Source organism: Salvelinus alpinus, chromosome 16 (genome assembly GCF_045679555.1).
Source record: "Salvelinus alpinus chromosome 16, SLU_Salpinus.1, whole genome shotgun sequence".
In the NCBI taxonomy this organism is placed as follows: Eukaryota; Metazoa; Chordata; class Actinopteri; order Salmoniformes; family Salmonidae; genus Salvelinus; species Salvelinus alpinus.
In genome coordinates, this window is record NC_092101.1 from 15,369,288 (window position 1) to 15,389,658 (window position 20,371).

At 45.8% G+C, this 20,371-nt stretch overlaps 1 protein-coding gene across 2 annotated transcripts in view; it reads left to right on the top strand.

The window, feature by feature from the left end:
• Positions 1-7,485: 7,485 nt before the first annotated feature.
• LOC139540930 (fibrillin-2-like) overlaps positions 7,486-20,371 on the top strand; it is an 88,254-nt gene continuing 75,368 nt past the window's right edge. Inside the window, exons 1-4 of one of the 2 annotated variants that reach the window (XM_071345003.1) lie at positions 7,486-7,601; positions 9,512-9,832; positions 16,869-16,951; positions 17,211-17,318. In XM_071345003.1, coding sequence (XP_071201104.1) covers positions 9,648-9,832; positions 16,869-16,951; positions 17,211-17,318 — 376 coding nt within the window. In that variant the 5' untranslated portion in view covers positions 7,486-7,601; positions 9,512-9,647. Of the gene's footprint in view, positions 7,607-9,511; positions 9,833-16,868; positions 16,952-17,210; positions 17,319-20,371 lie in introns of both variants that reach the window. The other variant, XM_071345004.1, reaches the window with a different exon arrangement.

The following is a 20,371-nucleotide window of genomic DNA, read 5'->3' on the forward strand; positions in this document are numbered from 1 at the left end:
AAACCCTGTGTGTTCCTCAGTTCTTTGCTCAGTGTTTGTATGTTAGCACCCAGCCCCAGCCTTGTTGTGAACATATTTCTCTTATTGGATTTTCCAGAGGTTCTCTGGTTTAGTGCTTGTGTATTTTTGAGTAGTCTTTTGAGGTTTGTTTTTCCCTGCTGTTTTTACCACTTTGTGGAGTTTCTTTGTATTTTGGAGGATATCCATTTTGTGCCTCTTGGCTTTATTTTTGGACGTGGTGGATTTATATTCTTTGCCTGAAGATCTTGTCCTTTTATTAAACCACCATTTCTAGTACTGCTGAGTCTGCCTCATCTTCTGGGTTCTGCCGACTATTAGTGACTGTTTCTCTCACCGGGTCCTGACAGAAACACTGAGCCATTAAAATGAACCCAGAGGCAGCCAGTACCCAGGACTTTTTTCCCATGCTGTCCCACCACGAGGGGACTGTCCAACGTCACGAAGCTGCTCTGGTTCAGCAAGAGGCCTTACTGGCTGGACATTCTCAACTTCTGTCGGAGATGATGACTTCCATAAAACAGATTTCTGATCAATTTTCCCCTGCAACCGCTTCTGCTCCAGTTCATCAGATTCAAGTGCCCGTGGCAGTTAACCCCCTGGCTGAACCTCGTCTGCCGCCTCCCCAACGGTTCTCAGGTGATCCGAGTGTTTGTAAGGGGTTTTTCACCCAATGTTCTCTCTCCTTCGAGCTGCAACCCTCGTCGTTTCCCACCGACCGGTCCAAGATAGCATATATCATCACCCTGCTGTCGGAAAAAGCCCTAGCCTGGGCTACTGCTGTGTGGGATGCCCAAAGTCCCTGCTGTGCCAGCTACTCTACCTTTGCTGAAGAATTCAAGCGAGTGTTTCAAGATCCCACCAGGGGTCCTGACTCAGCCAAACAGCTCCTGACTCTCAGCCAAGGTCGGCGCAGCGTGACGGACTATGCCATCCAGTTCCGCACGGTGGCAGCAGCGAGTGGCTGGAACGACGAGGCGCTCACAGTGTGTTTTTTGAAGGGTCTTTCCGACACCATCCAAGATGAACTGGCCACTCGGGAACCACCGGACAACCTCGAGTCCCTGATCAAGTTGGCTTCACGCATAGACCAGCGTCTGAGAGAGAGAGAGCTCAACCGTAGATCTCTCACCCTAGCTCCTATCGGTCCCAGCTCCGAGTCTCCACCTTTATCCTCGCTGACTCCACCGGAATCCATGCAGGTTGGACGCATCTCCCAGGCTGAGAGAGACCGCCGGATAAGGGAGCGATGCTGTCTATATTGCGGCAAACCGGGCCATTTCCTCTCCACGTGTCCCGGGCTCCAGGGAAAACGCACTCTCCCGTGCAGGCCTGGGAGGACTGTAACGGGAAACATAACCTCCTCCCATCCATCCAACTCCCGCCTGCTTATTCCAGTTACCCTTTCCTGGGACAACCACGAGCTTCCCCTTCAAGCCTTGGTAGACTCTGGAGCCGCAGGTAACTTCATGGATGGTGTTTGGGCGAAGGAGAATGGCGTTCCCTCTGAACCTCTTAGTGACCCCATAAGGGTTACTACGTTGGATGGAAGCCCTTTGGGATCTGGACTTGTCACTCGTGTCACTACCCCCTTGCGACTTTCAGTTTCCCAACACCAGGAAGTGATGAACTTTCATCTGACCTCGTGTTCCGAGTTCCCTCTCGTCCTTGGATACCCCTGGCTTCACAGCCATAACCCTCACATCGACTGGTCTGTGGGCACTATCAAGCAGTGGGGTCCTACGTGCCAAGCCACTTGTATCTTCCCTAGTTCCCCGAGTTCCCCTCCCGAGTCTCTAGAATCCATTGACCTGTCCCGAGTTCCCGAGTGTTACCATGACCTCAAACCGGTATTTAGCAAACAGAGGGCCACCAAACTACCACCCCATAGACCTTACGATTGCCCCATCGACCTGTTTCCGGGCACCTGCCCCCCCAGGGGTCGGATCTTTTCCCTATCTCCTCCCGAACGAGCTGCTATGGATACCTACATCAAGGACGCTCTGGCAGCAGGCCTCATGCGTCCATCCACCTCGCCGGCGGGAGCAGGGTTTTTCTTTGTGGCCAAAAAAGACGGTGGATTACGACCTTGCATCGACTACCGGGGACTTAATGCCATAACCATCCGTAACCGCTACCCGCTACCCCTTATGGCCACAGCCTTTGAGCTGCTCCAGGAAGCAGTGGTCTTCACTAAGCTTGACCTACGGAACGCATACCATCTTGTGCGGATCAAACCCGGTGACGAGTGGAAGACCGCTTTCAACACGCCTACTGGTCACTACGAATACTTGGTGATGCCCTTCGGCCTGACCAACGCCCCGGCTGTGTTCCAAGCGCTCATAAACGATGTGCTTAGGGATATGCTTAACATTTTCGTGTTTGTTTACTTGGATGACATCCTCATCTTTTCGAGCTCCCTTCAAGAACACATTAAGCATGTCAGACAAGTGCTCAAACGCCTCCTAGACAGCCATTTGTACGTTAAGCCGGAAAAGTGTGAATTCCATTCCTCTCGAGTACAATTCCTGGGATTTGTAGTGGAACCCGGTCGAGTCCAGATGGACCCCAAGAAGGTAGGGGCGGTAGCGGATTGGCCCACCCCCAAGTCCGTTAAGGAAGTTCAGCGTTTCCTGGGCTTCACTAACTTTTACCGCAAGTTCATCAAGAACTTCAGCTCGGTGGCAGCCCCTCTCTCAGCTGTAACCAAGGGTGGCAACACAAGGTTTCTGTGGGGAAGAGAAGCTGAGACGGCCTTCCAAGGACTCAAGCAGCGCATCCTCTCTGCTCCCATCCTGACACTACCGACAGCGGATGAACCTTTTGTGGTGGAGGTAGACGCATCAGAGGTTGGTGTTGGAGCTGTCCTGTCTCAGAGGGGGGAAGACAAGAGGCTTCATCCTTGCGCCTTCTTCTCTCACCGGCTTACCCCGGCCGAGAGGAATTACGATGTGGGGGATCGTGAACTCCTAGCGGTTAAGATGGCATTGAAGGAATGGAGACACTGGCTCGAGGGGGCTTCTCAACCATTTCAAGTGCTTACGGACCACAAAAATCTGGAGTATATCCAGCAGGCGAAGCGGTTGAACTCCAGACAAGCTCGATGGTCTCTTTTCTTCAGCCGATTCCAGTTTATCCTCACCTATAGACCCGGGTCGAAGAATCTCAAACCGGACGCCTTGTCACGAGTCTACTCTCCTGCCATTCGAGAAGATACTGACATGACTGTTCTTCCTGCCGCTAAGATCGTGGCTCCAATCTCGTGGCAAGTTGAGGATACCGTGAGACAAGCTCAAGCCATCGAACCGGGTCCTAAGGGAGGTCCTGCCAATCGGTTGTTTGTTCCCAAGGCAGCAAGATCCCAAGTCCTTCTGTGGGGGCACTCCTCTCGCCTCACCTGTCACCCGGGCGTAGGTCGCACCTTGGAGTTCATTCAGCGTAAGTTCTGGTGGCCCACCATAAGAGAAGACGTTGCCACTTTCGTCAAGGCCTGTCCCGTGTGCTGCCAGGGCAAATCTTCTCACCTCCGCCCTCAAGGACTCCTTCACCCTTTATCTATTCCCCACCGACCCTGGTCCCATATCTCGTTGGACTTTATTACTGGCCTTCCTCCGTCCCATGGTAATACTACTATCCTAGTCATCATCGACAGGTTTTCTAAGGCGGCCAGGTTTGTTCCCTTGACCAAATTACCTTCTGCCAAGGAAACAGCTGAGTTGGTGATTAACCATGTGTTCCGAGTCTTTGGCATTCCGCAAGATATGGTTTCCGACAGAGGTCCCCAGTTCGCCTCAAGGTTTTGGAAGGCCTTCTGCCAACTCATAGGGGCCACGGCCAGTTTATCTTCAGGGTACCATCCGGAGTCCAACGGCCAAACCGAGAGGATGAATCAGGAGCTGGAAACCACCCTCAGATGTATGGTTTCCAACAACCCATCCACATGGTCATCCTTCATTGTTTGGGCCGAGTACGCGCACAACACCTTGTGCTCCTCCTCCACTGGTATATCCCCGCACGAGTGTCAGTTTGGCTATGCTCCTCTATTGTTCCCGGACCAGGAGGCAGAAGTCAGAGTGCCTTCAGCCTCGAGGTTCATCAGACGCTGTCGGCTTACGTGGAAGAAGGCCCGTCTTAATCTTCTGCGTTCCTCACAGCAGTACCAGCGACAAGCCAACAGACGTCGCCGTCCCGGTCCTACCCTGTACCCCGGCCAGAGAGTATGGCTCTCAACAAAGAACTTACCGCTACGGGTGGAGTCTCGTAAGCTGTCCCAGAGATTCATCGGTCCCTTTAAGATTGCCAGGAGAGTCAATCCCGTTACTTTTCGCCTGCACTTACCCAGATCCCTTAAGATCAATCCAACATTTCACATTTCTTTATTAAAACCTGTTGTTTTTTCTCCCCTTATCCCGGCAGGCAGACCTCCCCCTCCGCCCCGTGTCATCGGAGGCCAGTCGGCTTATACCGTCCACCGGATTCCCGCCGGGTGCAGCGGTCCTGGCAGTATCTGGTGGACTGGGAAGGCTACGGTCCCGAGGAGCGCTCCTGGGTTCCTGCCAAGGACATACTGGACCCTGACCTCATTCGTCAGTTCAGGGCCCTCCACCCTGAGAAGGCTGGTAGGAACGTCAGGAGCCGTTCCTAGGAGGGGGATTCTGTCAGGTTTTGGCCAGGACTGTTCAGGTTTTGGTCACTAGATGTCCCCATTGCACCTTTTTTGTACCTTTTGTTTTTTCCTTGCTCTAATTATTGTTTGCACCTGTGTGTCGTTCCCTTGTTAGTATTTAAACCCTGTGTGTTCCTCAGTTCTTTGCTCAGTGTTTGTATGTTAGCACCCAGCCCCAGCCTTGTTGTGAACATATTTCTCTTATTGGATTTTCCAGAGGTTCTCTGGTTTAGTGCTTGTGTATTTTTGAGTAGTCTTTTGAGGTTTGTTTTTCCCTGCTGTTTTTACCACTTTGTGGAGTTTCTTTGTATTTGGGAGGATATCCATTTTGTGCCTCTTGGCTTTATTTTTGGACGTGGTGGATTTATATTCTTTGCCTGAAGATCTTGTCCTTTTATTAAACCACCATTTCTAGTATTGCTGAGTCTGCCTCATCTTCTGGGTTCTGCCGACTATTAGTGACTGTTTCTCTCACCGGGTCCTGACACTGTCATTCAGTTTTGGGTTGCGTTTTGGGTTATGTTTGACAGGTGGTTTGAGGCTACTGTTGTAGTCCTGTTTTTCCTGTTCTTTGGACCTTGTTTATTAAACGCCCTTTCGGAAACTTGTTTTCTCTTGCGCCTGACTCCACACCCACATCTCCTTTTGGAGAATATTGACAAGGATGTTAAGGCTTGGTCACAATGGGTCTTCCAAATGGACAATGGCCTCAAGCATACTTCCAAAGTTGTGGCAAAATGGCTTAAGGACAACAAAGTCAAGGTATTGGAGTGGCCATCACAAAGCCCTGACCTCAAACCTATAGAACATTTGTGGGCGGAATTGAAAAAGTGTGTGCGAGCGAGGAGGCCTACAAACCTGACTCAGTTACACCAGCTCTGTCAGGAGGAATGGGCCAAAATTCACCCAACTTATTGTGGGAAGCTTGTGGAAGGCTACCCGAAACGTTTGACCCAAGTTAAACAATTTAAAGGCAACGCTACCAAATACTAATTGAGTGTATGTAAACGTCTGACCCACTGGGAATGTGATGAAAGAAATAAAAGCTGAAATTAATCATTCTCTCTACTATTATTCTGACATTTCACATTCTTAAAATAAAGTGGTGATCCTAATTGACCTAAGACAGGGAATGTTTAATAGGATTAAATGTCAGGAATCGTGAAAAACTGAGTTTAAATGTATTTGGGCAAGGTGTATGTAAACTTCCAACTTCAACTGTAGCTCTTATCAATAGCTCTTACAAATTTGGAAATTACAGTGCATGGAGAATTGTGTTATTTCTATCGGGGGTAGTTAAACTATTTCCCTGGGTTCCTGCTGTACAATCCATACAGACAGTGGTGCTTTCACCCTGCCCCAGATCACATGGGGAAATGTGGTTCTGCTTAGCAGATTGAGGTGGTGGAGGGGGCTGGAAGACAGTCAGTGGGGTTCCCATGCCACACTTGTAAGAGAGTCATTGGAAGACCCAAGAGGATCACAAATCATCCCAGTCACTCCACTGCTGCACGTTCAAGGCTAAGCCTGGTCTGGTGTGTTATTCCATGTTCCATGACAAGTGGTATAGGCATGTGTCTGCAAAAGTGTGTGTGAGAGAGAGAGAGAGAGAGAGAGAGAGAGAGAGAGAGAGCTAAACGCATGATTCCATACAAATTTCCCCAATTAGTTTTATTATCTTTAGAGCCTGGCCATGCCAGCTGGCCTGAACACATTTATCTATGAAGGCTTGGGAGTGTCCATTAATCTAATGTATAGGGAAACACCCACAATCTAAATATAAACGATCCCAACAGAACAAAAGGAAATCTACATGATTTGTATATCAGGAGTACTGGCATTTGACCTTCCCACTCATTTTATTACCAAGTCCTTTATTCTCAAAAGTCATAACTCCATTGAAGTTGTACTCCCTAATTACAGTATGATGTGAGTTTCAGCATTTTCATGCGTTGTGTGAAGACAGTATTTACAACCAACTTACAAAACATGGTGAGGAGTGGTGAGGAGACTATTTTAGGGCAGTCCTGACAAACACTGCTTGCTGTGTTTTCCAAACCTGTTTCCTTAGACAAACAGGGGGTATCAGTCAACTCTGTAGGCCCCAACATTTGGGATGTGCTCAGCTGCTTCTCCAATATACCACCCAGATGGCAAGGCCCCCAGTTAATTTGGTCCACTTCCTATCAACAGTCACAGCAATGCATAAGGATACGTCAATCACTGCCCTGTGGGCTACTGCAATAAAAAGCAAAGCTTTCTAAATAGCATGCGTAAACTTGTCACACAATATACATACAATATAGCAATAACATGTCATTTCAATTTGGTTTCAATGTAAATGTACTAAACTGCCTGTGATAAATGACAGGGTGTGTCCACCAACTTTAAAGACATAAAGATCTTATTCCATTTGATTGGAAATGTTCACAAATCACTTCCATGTGACAATGTAATCAAAAACCATGGAACTATACCAACCTTTTGGGGAGGTAAGGATGGAATTCTATACATACCTAACCTATTGGCAAGGTTAGTTTATCTTTAACATTTTCCATAGGTTGAGGATTATTAGTAGACTAATTGCTTTAATCTAATTGATCATTTGCTTTATTAGACGTGACTTCATTACACAGGTATGAGGGAAAGTATTTGGAAAATAATGTCAGAGGTTTGTCTGAATACTTCCCCCCCTTTATAACAGTGGAGTCTTACGGAATGTGGGTTTGTCCTGTGGTCCGTTAGTAACCCCCCTCTCTGTGTGTCTTAAAAAAGCACCTCCCCTCTTCCAATCAGGGCAATTCCCTAACTTTTCTCTTCTTCTCACAAGGCTATAGTTCAATATCCCATTCTGGTGCACATATCCCATTTCAAATTTCGACTCGGAGCTCCTCGACTTCAAGGCACTGCAACAATTGTAAGGTATTGTGCTACTATTGATTTATGACACTGGTTATCAATGATTCACTATTACGTTGCATAGGCCTAGGGGTGTTTTACCCGAGTTGATAAATGTTGTGCATGTGTTATAAAGCAAAAGTAATGTGCATTTACTTGCTTATTCAAAAGGTGAATGGTTGAAAGAATTGTCAAAACTGTTCCGGTTAGGATTATTTTAGGCAAGGCTGCTACATCTGTTTTACCGGTATGTTTTTAGTGGCTGCTAAATTGTCATTAACGTTAGCCGATTTACGAGCCGAGGTTCGTTGTACATTCTTTAGGAATATTAATGCTGTTTTATGATATTTCACACAAGAAAGGTGTGGTTATAGCCTACTATCAAGCATTGTTACTTTATTACTTTGCAACTTTGTTTCAAGAGATTATACCTTTTGTCGTCCACTTCGAGGTCATGTTGCGGTTTTTGTCCCATTCAAAAGGTTGCTGAGAAAATGCCTTCATTATAGTGCCAAAATGTTTAGCCCGTTGGATATTGTTAATTTCACTGTTCTATGTAGTTATTTTCTGTCGTTTTATCGAAAGCTTTTTTCATAGTTAATACAAAGGTGAATAAAGTTGCATATGCATTTTAACCGAATGACGTTTTATGTGTATTTCTTGCGATGGAAACAGTTTACCGGTCATTTGACGTTTGAGTCGAGAAAGGTTGCACTGGGTTGTCACTAGTTACTACAGCCACAAAGTTAAAATGTGCTTTTTGGTCTTAATTTAAGGCTAGGGTTAATCATAAGGTTAGCAGGGTAGTTAAGGTTATGACTAAGGTTAGGGTTAGTTTTAAAACCAGATTTTAAGAAGATAAATTGTAGAAATGGGCGGGAATTATGACTTTGTGGCTGTGGTAATTAGTGACCTATCCATAGGTAATTGATCAGGCATTTTTCTTTGTTCGGTCTGGCGGATTGATCGCGCCCACATTGATTCCCTCTCATAACCGACTGTAAATGAAGACACTAACTTTTTTCCACTAAAGGATGTCGTTGTAGCCTATCAAATTTGTGAAAGAGGGAAAAAAATCGGAATACTTTCTATGTAGACTTTCTAGTAGATTACTTTCTATAAATTACAAATTGGATGACAAATTATGATAATACTTGCGTATTCAAATGCTAAGGAAATGTGTATAATGATTTCTTGCTACAACATTTCAACATTATATTTTCTGTAAAGCAAATTCAAGTTTGTTTGTCTGTGTGTGTGAGTCTGAGAGAGAGAGAGAGAGAGAGAAAGAAAGAGAGGGGTGGAGGGAAGGAATGGAGAGTATTGTTACCAGTAATTTATCACCCATCTTCCATTAAATTTGATTGGAGTCAGGGATGGAGGCTATTTTTCTTCCAATAACTGTCTCCCATTATTGAAGGGAAAATCTCTCCTTCCTGCTCTGTAACCCCCTGATGTCGGTTAAACTGTGGTTATATATCACTGGGGGCCCATCATTCAGTCTTAAAGCTGACTTTTAATGAGAGAACTTGGACGTTTTTCTACTTAATATGTTCTAATGCAGTCAGAACAGACCTGTAAAAGTAAACTTCCAGGTAAGTTATTAGAAAATAATTTGATGTTGATGAGGAATAACTGAATCCTTTCCAAATTAAGAGCGAGAGGAGGGAGAAAGAGGGGTGGGGAGTTTGGGGTAAGGGGAGCACTCTAAATAAAACAGTTGACTTTTCAACAATAAAAAATTCACAAATAAAAATACATTTCACTGTTATTTGGCACAGCAACCCGTTACTTTTTCTGCACACTTGAAACGGCACACATTCCACTCTAAGTACCTTTCTTGTAGCCCATACTCTTGTGTTGAGATGGTTGACATGTCTGCGGGAGGCCAAAAACCCTGATGTACATTCCTGTGTCTGCCCCCTCCAGCCCCCCACCCTGGAGTGCATACCGGGACTGGGACAGGTCCACACAAACGTGTGAGTGTAACTCGTCAACGAAGAGGAAGCGACATCATCCAGTAGTCTTCAGCAGCAGGGCTACGCAGAAACACACAGAGCAGCTAATGGGAGCAGGGAAGCTGGCCCGGTTGCTGCTGGGATGGGCGGCCGTTTGCTGGGCCGCGGTCCACACAGCGTATGGCCAGGCAGGAGCGGGAGACGGAGGGTACCAAGCCAGCCGCTTCACGGGGAAGGTGGACGAGAGGGAGGTGCAGAGGGTTCGCCGGAGAGGCCAGGAGACACTCAGAGGGTAAGGAGTTTAGTTTCTGGAGTTCTCTGTTTGCTGAGTTTTGTTTAGGCCAGAACTGCAAATTATTTATGTTGATTGACACAAAGAGCATTTGTGTGGTTGTCTGTCTTTGAGTTCAACCATACTGCTCCACTGAAACATGGTAATATGATTAGGTTTAGAATGTGGACAGTTGGACAATTAGTTTATGGCTAGCTTTCCCCATTGAGCTGTCTTGGCAACTCTTTCTTCCACTGCTGTGCTTCCTGGGCTAAGGCCAACATAGCCTTACTACAGCCAAATAATGCTGAATACATCATTGTTCTCCCAAAGACAGCACATGTTCGAAGCTAAAAGGTTGCTTGCAAAATTGAGAGATACTTGAGTATTTACAGCAAAATGGCATTTTCATGTCAGAGTCTAGGGAAAGGGGTTGGGTCATTCATGAAAGTTTGTCGAGTGAACGCAATGACCCAAATCTAGGCAAGTAGGCATTCTGTTAGGTGTATTAGCTGGAGAACACATAGCTGAAGACTGCAGGGGAAAGTTTATTAGCAAGACTGTTTTGAGCGAATCACTCGTAGTGGGGGTAAATGGGCAGTCAATTGGGAATTCACAAACGGGGGTGGTGTTCGAGTGTTTCAGTGGGGTGGATTATAGAAACCACAGAACCCTCCCTCCTCCCCCTTCTTCTCCATCATCATCCCTACCGTCTCCCCTCAAACCCCCCCAATCTCCCCAGGGACTGGGTGGGATGTGTGTCAATGGAGGACGGCAAGCTTTTACTGTATGTTTCCTCCTTTTGGAAAAACAAAGGATGTTTTGTTGGGACGATTCTCAAATGTTTGCATCAGTTATTCCAATCAGTCTCTCATCTGTCCCTGCTTATGGCTCCCCTGCGCCCCAACGCAGGGAAGGGAGTATTCAGATCGTTCTGGGGGCCACGACAAGGGACATTTGTTTCACTTTCGCAGGTGACAAAACAACAGAACTCATGGCAGAGCGAAAAGGAGGGAGAGAGAGAGGGAAAGAGAGAGAGAGAGCTAAGCCATCATGGAATGAAATAGTATTAAATTACAGTGCAGGACCTGGGTAGGGTAAAGCACACATAGGACTGACTTGCTGTTTTCTTAAATGTTCAGTAATGATTCGCGCTGCACAGAACAAACAGACGTGTCTGCGTTGTCAGTCAGTGTGATTAATTTGGCAGCCATTGGACCTCTGCCGGACGTAAATGGATCCCCTGTATATCGGAGAGCCAAACAAGTCTCAATGGAGCCATTTTGTCTGTGAGCCAGCTAGGCACAAGGCCACTTCAGGCCTGACCTGTGTCACATTCACTCTGTGGTTGAAGACACACGTAGTGGGCTGCTCTGGTCTGGCAATCTTATCCTCTAATCTACTCAGTGAAGCAGAACTGTGTTGCATGGTGTCAAGATTAGATTAGATATGAAATAATATTGCAGCGAATGCAACAGTTGCACAAACTCGTGCTGTTCCCATTAAACGATTGCCTTAGTTTTCATGGCGAGTAACATACCCGGTGGACTTTTCCCATCATTTTGTTCAACTCCACCATTGTTTATAGAGTAAAGTATTTGCACCCAACATATAAAAATTATCCATGGTCCCCTCCCCACACAACATAATGACATGACATTGGAAAGTCTTCCGTTACACATTCTGTACAGCATCAGATTCCCTCTGGGAGAGAGATTATGTTAATGGTGGTCATTACACTTTGTTGTGTGAACAGTGTTTATCTGCTGCCTGAATGCTCCACATACCAGGGTTTCAGACTCGACTGTTGCTGGACTGTTGCTGGACTGGCTGATGTTGAGTGTGTCTGATTTATTGACTTCTTAGGCAGAGTGCAATTTGGCGTCTACACATGGGTGGAATCTGATCATACCATGGGCCCGGGTCCTGGGACCTCCTCAATTACCTTGATACTATACTGTACAACCTGGGAGGCTCTGTAAAGTGGTGGGCTCTAGGTTGAGAGAGAGGGGTGGGAGAGAGGGAGAGAGATGTGGGGCGAGGGAAAGTAAAATAAATAGTGAGGTTGTGGCTCATAACCAGCCATGCCAGAAAGAACGAACGAAACAGCCTTTCAGGCAGGCTAATAAGGTCTCCTGCATGTGAAGAGGGAGGGAAGAGGTCCAGACTGGGACTTCTAGGCAGCCAAAACTCTGCTCTGGGGAGACGCTTTGGACGTTCACTCACTTGGTAGTCTTTCTCAAAGTAGAGAAGTGCATTCAGCCACTCGGGTTCTTTCCAAGGTAAATTGGATGGGGTACTTGCTCTCCCCAGAGGATTCCCTGGTACATGCCTAACCCATAAGAAAAGAATTCCCATATTCTAGAATGTTCCGATCATTCTCTCCAATAAAACTATAGATACATCAGCTGGTATTTTGAAGAGGGGAAGAGGAAGGAAGGGCAAGCTCCCAAAGTCTGAGAGGAACATTTGGAATGTATGAAGAATGACCCGTTTTCCTGTGTTTTTTATGCATTAGAGTTCCTTTCATTTTGTATGTGTCTGCAATTTATGCATACATTCAGGCTAGACCTAAAAGACAGAACCTCAGTTTCAGGGGGTACATGTGGCATGTGGTCGAGCTAATGTGGTTTAGATTTTCTGTCACCCTCGAAGAAAGAGACAAAACAAGAAATCTATCCTCTCCATCTGCCTTAGGACACAATGTATGTATGGGTTTCTTGTTTATGGAGTTGAAGGGATGGACTCAAGTTTCGCAAAAACTCTGCCTATCGTTATAGTTTATCACATACATTGTAAGTTTGGCCATAATTCACATGGGCCTCATAAAAAAAACAAAGAAAAAACTTGGACAATACACTTGATGGTTATTCTTACGGAGAACAATTATGCCCATTTGGACTTTTTTTGGCCCATGTAGACCGCCCTCCCTCGTCCTGCTCCCTCTAAACCCACTAACCCAGAGAGTGAGAGGTACAGTATGTACAGTACCAATCAAAAGTTTGGACACACCTACTCATTCCAGGGTTTTTCTTTATTTGTACTATTTTCTACATTGTAGAATAATAGTGAAGGCATCAAAACGATTAAATAACATATATGGAATCACGTAGTAACCAAAAACGTGTTAAACAAATCAAAATATATTGGATATTTGAGATTCTTCAAAGTAGCCACCCAACTTTTCACACTCTTGGCATTCTCTCAACCAGCTTCATGAGGTAGTCACCTGGAATGCATTTCAATTAACAGGTGCCTTGTTAAAAGTGAATACAGAAGATAGCCCTATTTGGTAAAATACCAAATCCATATTATGGCAAGAACATCTCAAATAAGCAAAGAGAAACGACAGTCTATCATTACTTTTAAGACATTAAGATCAGTCAATACGGAAAATGTAAAGAACTTTGAAAGTTTCTTCAAGTGCAGTCGCAAAAACCATCAAACTCTGTGATGAAACTGGCTCTCATGAGGACTGCCTCAGGAAAGGAAGACCCAGAGTTACCTCTGCTGCAGAGGATAAGTTCATTAGAGTTACCAGCCTCAGAAATCGGCAATTAACTGCACATCAGATTGATGTCTGATGAGTCCAAATTTGTCCAATTGCCGTGTCTTTGTGAGTCGCAGAGTAGGTGAACGGATGGTCTCCGCATGTGTGGTTCCCAACGTGAAGCATGGAGGAGGAGGTGTGATGGTGTGGGGTGCTTTGCTGCTGACACTGTCTGTGATTTATTTCGAATTCAAGGCACCCTTAACCAGCATGGCTACCACAGCATTCTGCAGCAATACGCCATACTATCTGTTTTTCGCTTAGTGGGACTATCATTTGTTTTTCAACAGGACAATGACCCAAAACACACCTCCAGGCTGTGTAAGGGCTATTTGACCAAGAAGGAGATTGAGTGCTGCATCAGATGACCTGGCCTCCACAATCACCTGACCTCAACCCAATTGAGGTTTGGGATGAGTTGGACCGCAGAGTGAAGGAAAAGCAGCCAACAAGTGCTCAGCATATGTGGGAACTAATTCAAGACTGTTGGAAAAGCATTCCAGGTGACTCCCTCATGAAGCTGGTTGAGAGAATGCCAAGAGTGTGCAAAGCTGTCATGAAAGCAAAGGGTGGCTACTTTGAAGAATCTCAAATATAAAATATATTTTGATTTGTTTAACACTTGTTTGGATACTACATGATTCCATATGTGTTATTTCATAGTTTTGATGTCTTCACTATTATTTTCTACAATGTCGAAAATAGTAAAAAAATAAAGAAAAACCCTGGAATGAATAGGTGGGTCCAAACATTTGACTGCTACTGTATCTCAGCCCCCATCTACACCAGTACAGTATGAGCTCAGGGTTCAAATTAGTCAAGTGAGAGAATCAGGCCAACTTTAGATAAGGAAAAAACGTTCTCAGGCGTTTTTAGAATTAACACTAAAGCAGGCCAAACAACCTCCCAGAGTTATGAAGATGAAAATGAACTCAGCGAATTCTATCAGCTCCAGATCTGACAAAGAAGCAAGTCCAAATATCTTAGGGCAGAAAAGGGTAGCAATCTACCGACGGGGTCAAATGCCAGTGAGCTGACCTCTGACCTTTAGAAGGGTTTGTAGCCCCCAGCCCTTTTTCCCAGTTGGATTACCTCCTCCAACTGACCTAAAGTTGTCCTGGCCTGGAATCCGGTCTGTGGTCTTTACAGCCCCCCATCGGCCCAGCTAATTTCCCACTAGTCCCAGCATGGCCCCTTCTGTGCCTCTGAACTGTCTGGCTCTGACCTTCTGTTCCCCTGGAATCCTCCATGTGAAGAGCCTCTGGCACTCTGTCTCAAAGCTGTTGAGTTTGCACTTTCTAGCCAGGAGCCTGTGGCCCCCAGAAAGCCTCTAGATTATACGTTGGTCTGTAAGATCAAAGGACTGAGAAAAAGTCAGAAGATCTGGTCCGTTTGAGGTTCTTCTCGTGTCTTTCACCATCTTACACTATTAAACAAGAGGGAGCGTCCTAGAGAACATAGACGCAATGAAATGTTTCTTCTGAAAGCCTTTGAGCTCTAAACCTTTGGAAAACACCAGGTTAAAGGTATTTCCCTTACAGTTAGGCTCTGAAAGTATCTCACTAGGGTTATACCAAGTCCCATTTGACCTCATTGACAGCAACTTTTCCAGTTCCATACCATAGCTGCTGTATCTGAAATCTAGAACAATCTCTCAATGTAAACCAAGGGGGTTTTAGGTCGCAATAGAATGTGCTTTTGTTTTGGGGTTTTAATATTTCTCCTGGCTACTGTGCTGTGTGCAGTCATCTTTGTTTTATTACTATTAATGAGCTATAATGAGACTGCTATGGGCCAGGAGGCTACATCAAAGACTTCAGCCAGCTAATCCTCTTTAAATTGAGTGCTGAAAACAGCATGACGTTTCAATATTGAGGCAAATCCCCAGGGCTGAACGTCTCTGTACTCTCCTCCTGTAAGGAGGCCGGGGTTAGCCTGAAGGAGAGCGCAGGAACAACAAACCCAGCCAAACCGATATGTGTGGGATTACTGGGTTGACCCTGGTTTGGCTGGGGCATGTTGTCAATTGGCATATCCAGGTTTCAATGAGCGGAGGAATTGCTAACCTGTGTAGAGAGATGATTGACTGTAGCATGCAAGCAGTTTTGCGTCATTAATTGTTGGAATGTTGCGCTCTTGCGCTGTTCGTGTATGTCAAAACAGCATTTTTCAAGCCCCCTCAAGATTTGTGTAGGCCTATGACCCAAAAGTGCAGCCCCTCATGGGTTCGCCTCTGGTTGCTAGTGTTGCCCCTTTCTCTGTTTCCATATCTGCAGCTCTGTTTTCTGCTCCCTCCTCCTCCTCCATCTCCTTAACATAAACCTGTTTTCCTTTACCTCCTACTGATCCCTTGTCCCCGTCCCTAAATTCTGTATTTTCTTACCTCCTAACCTTAATTTCATTACATCTCTCCTTTCCCCTCCCTTCCTCTTCAATCTCTCTTTCTATCTTCTATCTCTTTTGTCTCTCACTCACACTCTCTTTCTCCCTTACCCTGTCCATTCCCCCTTCTATTTTCTTGCTCTCTCTCCCTCCCTCGCTCTCTCTTTCTCCCACCCTCCCTCATTTTCTGTGTTTGTGCCATCTGGTAATCCTGTTGGAGGTGTGCTCTCCTTTCTGTTGTCCTAAAGATCCAAACTACAGCTGCTCTAGTCTGTTCCCAGGTGACTGACAGACACCGGTTAATGTCTAGAAAGGAAGAGGAGGCGGACAATCATCTTGTGTTGCATGAAGGAAAAGTAGATGTTCCCTTAGTTATGGATGCATCTAACCCATTAGCAGCCCTAATCCACCTTTTGCTGAGATTCAGTTTACTATAGCTCTCTGTGAATTCCACCCCCTGGTTATAATATTGTCCTACAGTGTTGGATGAATTCCAAAGGGAAATGCATTACAAAGAGCTTGCTTCACCACCACTACAGTACATCGTATACACTACAGTGTTGCCCTTTCATTCGACTCTCTGACTGAGGTCTGAGTCACTACTTCTGTAAGGTAGTTAGAGTACTTGAGGCCAGGTCCGTTATGTGTGGATGTGATTGGAATGGTCCCTCAGGGGGATGTTGCAGCTAATCTGGAAGACCAGTCAGTCGCTCTCTGAGCTGTTTGATGACTCTTACATGTGTCAGTGATCAGAGCAGCTTCCTGTCCAATCACTTTCTTTTAAAGCCTCCCGATCAATCAGCAGGCAGAACCTGGACTCCAGGATGTGCCGGACTTTAGCCAGAAGAGCAGAGACCAGGGAGGCTTAGAGAAAGGGGTTCATATATATTTGCTGTTTCTTGGGAAGTTTACATTGAGTATGTCTAAAAACAAACTGGTATTTTCGTGTCAGCCATACAAGAAATGCCTACCGTCAACGTTGGAGCTGTTTAGAGTGAAAGCAAAGGTCTCCAGGGTCTGTGAGCGCTTGGAAAATAACTCATGCCCATGTGTGTTTGTTGAAGGATTTTCTTAAATTATATTGGGGCTCTGTTGAGTACTGAGTTTGTTTTCCCTGTCTTGCAGGCCCAATGTGTGTGGCTCTCGCTTCCACTCCTACTGTTGCCCTGGCTGGAAGACTCTGCCTGGAGGGAACCAGTGTATTGTCCGTAAGTACCGAGACATTATGGTCACAATACCTATAAACTGAAAGTCAGGTTGCCTCTGCACTGGTAGTCTATAAAACCCCTGTATGAATCAAATGAATCAAATCAAATAGAGCTTTCCACGAACTTATCAGAAAGTGCTTAACAGAAATCTGCGTGCTAAGAGTAGGCCAAGAGGAGAGCTCAGTCCGTCCTCTTTTGGCTGGCTGGGCCAAAGTTCATCTAGAAATATATTTGACTTCTGTAATATCTCTCCTCCCAGCGATCTGCCGTAACTCGTGCGGTGATGGCTTCTGTTCCAGACCCAACATGTGCACCTGCGGCAGTGGCCAGCTCTCCCCCAGTTGTGGGGCCGGAGCCGGAGCCGGAAGTGAGTCCTAACACCCAGCACCCTACATCCCCCAACCCCACTCCCAGCAACTCTCCAGCAACCACCCAAATACACCCCAATACACCCCAACACCACCCAATACAACCTAACACACACAATGGACCACCACAGCTATAGACACTCTACAGATCAGACATCCATGTTGGCACCACCAAATGTTCCATAACAATATCCCACTGGGCACAGACGACAATTCAACGTCATTTCATTGAGTGACGTGGAAACAACATTGATTCAACCAGTGTGTGCCCAGTGGGACCGTTCCAATTTGCCATTTGCCTAGTTAACTCTGTATATCCATGGCTTTGCCTGTCTGCCCAGCAGCACCCACCTGGCCAGACCTCCCGTTCCCCCCAGAGGGCTATAACATGTCAGGGTAATGCTGGCCTGGTTGACAGCCTCCAGCCGCTCCAGACTCAGCCTCCAGGTCAAAGGGTTTGGGAGGATTAATGCACACGCCTGGGGCTCCTAGCCTAGCCCACTGAGGAACAGTTTTACAGCACTTACTGAGTGTGTGTAGCATGCTCACCTGCTTGGCTGGGCGGGGGCCGACTCGTCAGTCACGCCTAGCCCTTTCAGGCCCCCGTACACACACACTGAGCCCTGAGTGTGGGCCGGCCCATCTGGCCCTGAGGTGTGAAACAGGATCTACTCCACAGTCCACACACACTGGTCGAACGCCCCAGAGAGGCCAGACGCCAGCTTTATGTGCTGGGAAAACAGTTCCCGACACCGGGGTATGAGCGGCTAACGTCCCCCCATAGGCTGGATGTTGGAGACAGGCCTCCAGCAGAGCCAGAGACAAGTGATGGGAAAGGGTATAAAACAGTATGAAGTCATTTCCCTCAGCGAGAGAGCTGTAGCTGTAGCGAACTGATTGTCACACTCACCGCTTCTGCTCTCTTACAGAGAATTTATGGCCTTTTTACATACCTACCTTACAGTATTGGGATTTTCCAGGTCTGGTGTTTGTTTTGTCCCGTTTTTTCTATTCTAAACTAATCATTTTATTGTTCTGTTTCATCTTTCTTGGCAAACGGGTCAGAAATGTTGTAGTTCAACACTGTGAGTTGTGTATATCATTAAAGAGCGTTCTCTCTTTCTGGCCTTCTGGAAGATTTAATGGGATCAAGGGTCACGCAGGTTAATGACTGCTAAGATTAAACATGGCATAAATACACCCATCGGCCAGCTCTGGGAAATGACTCTGACAAAGCGGTTGCACCTTTCGTACAGGTTTCGTACAGGTTTCGTACAGGTTTCGTACAGGTTTCATACAGGTTTCGTACAGGTTTCGTACAGGTTTCGTACAGGTTTCGTACAGGTTTCATACAGGTTTCGTACAGGTTTCGTACAGGTTTCGTACAGGTTTCGTACAGGTTTCATACAGGTTTCATACAGGTTTCATACAGGTTTCATACAGGTCAGCGGTCTAGCGCCGGGGAGTTTCTGTCCAATAAAGCTATGTTTGATCCATCCTATAACAACCAATAGACACATTAAAACCTGGTCTGTCTAGATCAATCCTCCATATGTTCTGATACTGTAGGTTGACCTGTGATTCTATTTCACTGGGGGTGTTCAGTTTTCACTATGGTTCTCAGTGCATGAATTTAGTTGGACCACAGAAAGCTTTAGACACCTACTACAGTAACTTGCAGGGCTTTTTAAAGGTCCCATTTTTTATCTCAATATCGAATCATTTCTGGGTAACAATGAAGTACCTTACTGTCATTGTTTTTTATTAAAATTGTCAAAAATGTACAAACATAGTTTCTTAGCAGAAGCTATTTCTCAAGCAATAATTTTGCTAGGATTGCCTGGGAGTGGTCTTGAGTGTGTGGCCTAATTGGAGGAGCCTAATGGGAGGGATTTGTAACCAGAAAACGAGCTGTTATTGGCATAGAGGAAAACTCTCTTTGTTAGTGGTCTATTAACTTGTCATCAGGCGATCCAAAACTGCACCCATTCAAAACAGGCAGAAATTTCAGGCAGACTTTTCAAACAGCTCTTACACTGAAAGGACATTATCATAACTTTCACAATTTAACAGTATTATTCCAACCTCATAGTGTGGAAATATGTATAAAACACAGGAAATCACATTTTTGAATGCATTGCCCCTTTAAGTGAGATGCAATACTGCTTTGGGTGACTCTACAGACTAATGCACTGCAGTTGACAAGCTTAAAACTAAATGGAGACTTGTTTTGAAGTACTGTCAATTTCCCTTCCCTTAATTACACCCGGTCTCTTGAAATGTAGTCATTGGTCAGGTTATTGATAGCACTTTTATGCCTCAGAGGCCACATCTGGAATGTAGAGGTCGGAACAACTTGGAAGAAATCAGCAGCATGTTTTTGGTCAAGCTCTTTATAAACTCAGCAAAAAAAGAAACGTCCCTTTTTCAGGACCCTGTCTTTCAAAGATAATTCGTAAAAATCTAAATAACTTCACAGATCTTCATTGTAAAGGGTTTAAACACTGTTTCCCATGCTTGTTCAATGAACCATAAACAATTAATGATCATGCACCTGTTGAACGGTCATTAAGACACTAACAGCTTACAGACGATAGGCAATTAAGGTCACAGTTATGAAAACTTAGGACACTAAGGAGACCTTTCTACTGACTCTGAAAAACACCAAAAGAAAGATGCCCAGGTTCCCTGTTCATCTGCGTGAATGTGCCTTAGGCATGCTGCAAGGAGGCATGAGGACTGCAGATGTGGCCAGGGCAATAAATTGCAATGTCCGTGCTGTGAGATGCCTAAGACAGCGCTACAGGGAGACAGGACGGACAGTTGATCATCTTCGCAGTGGCAGACCACGTGTAATAACACCTGCACAGGATCGGTATATCCGTACATCACACCTGCAGGTACAGGATGGCAACAACAACTGCCCGAGTTACACCAAGAACAATCCCTCCATCAGTGCTCAGACTGTCCGCAATAGGCTGAGAGAGGCTGGACTGAGGGCTTGTAGGCCTGTTGTAAGGCAGGTTCTCACCAGACATCATCGGCAACAACG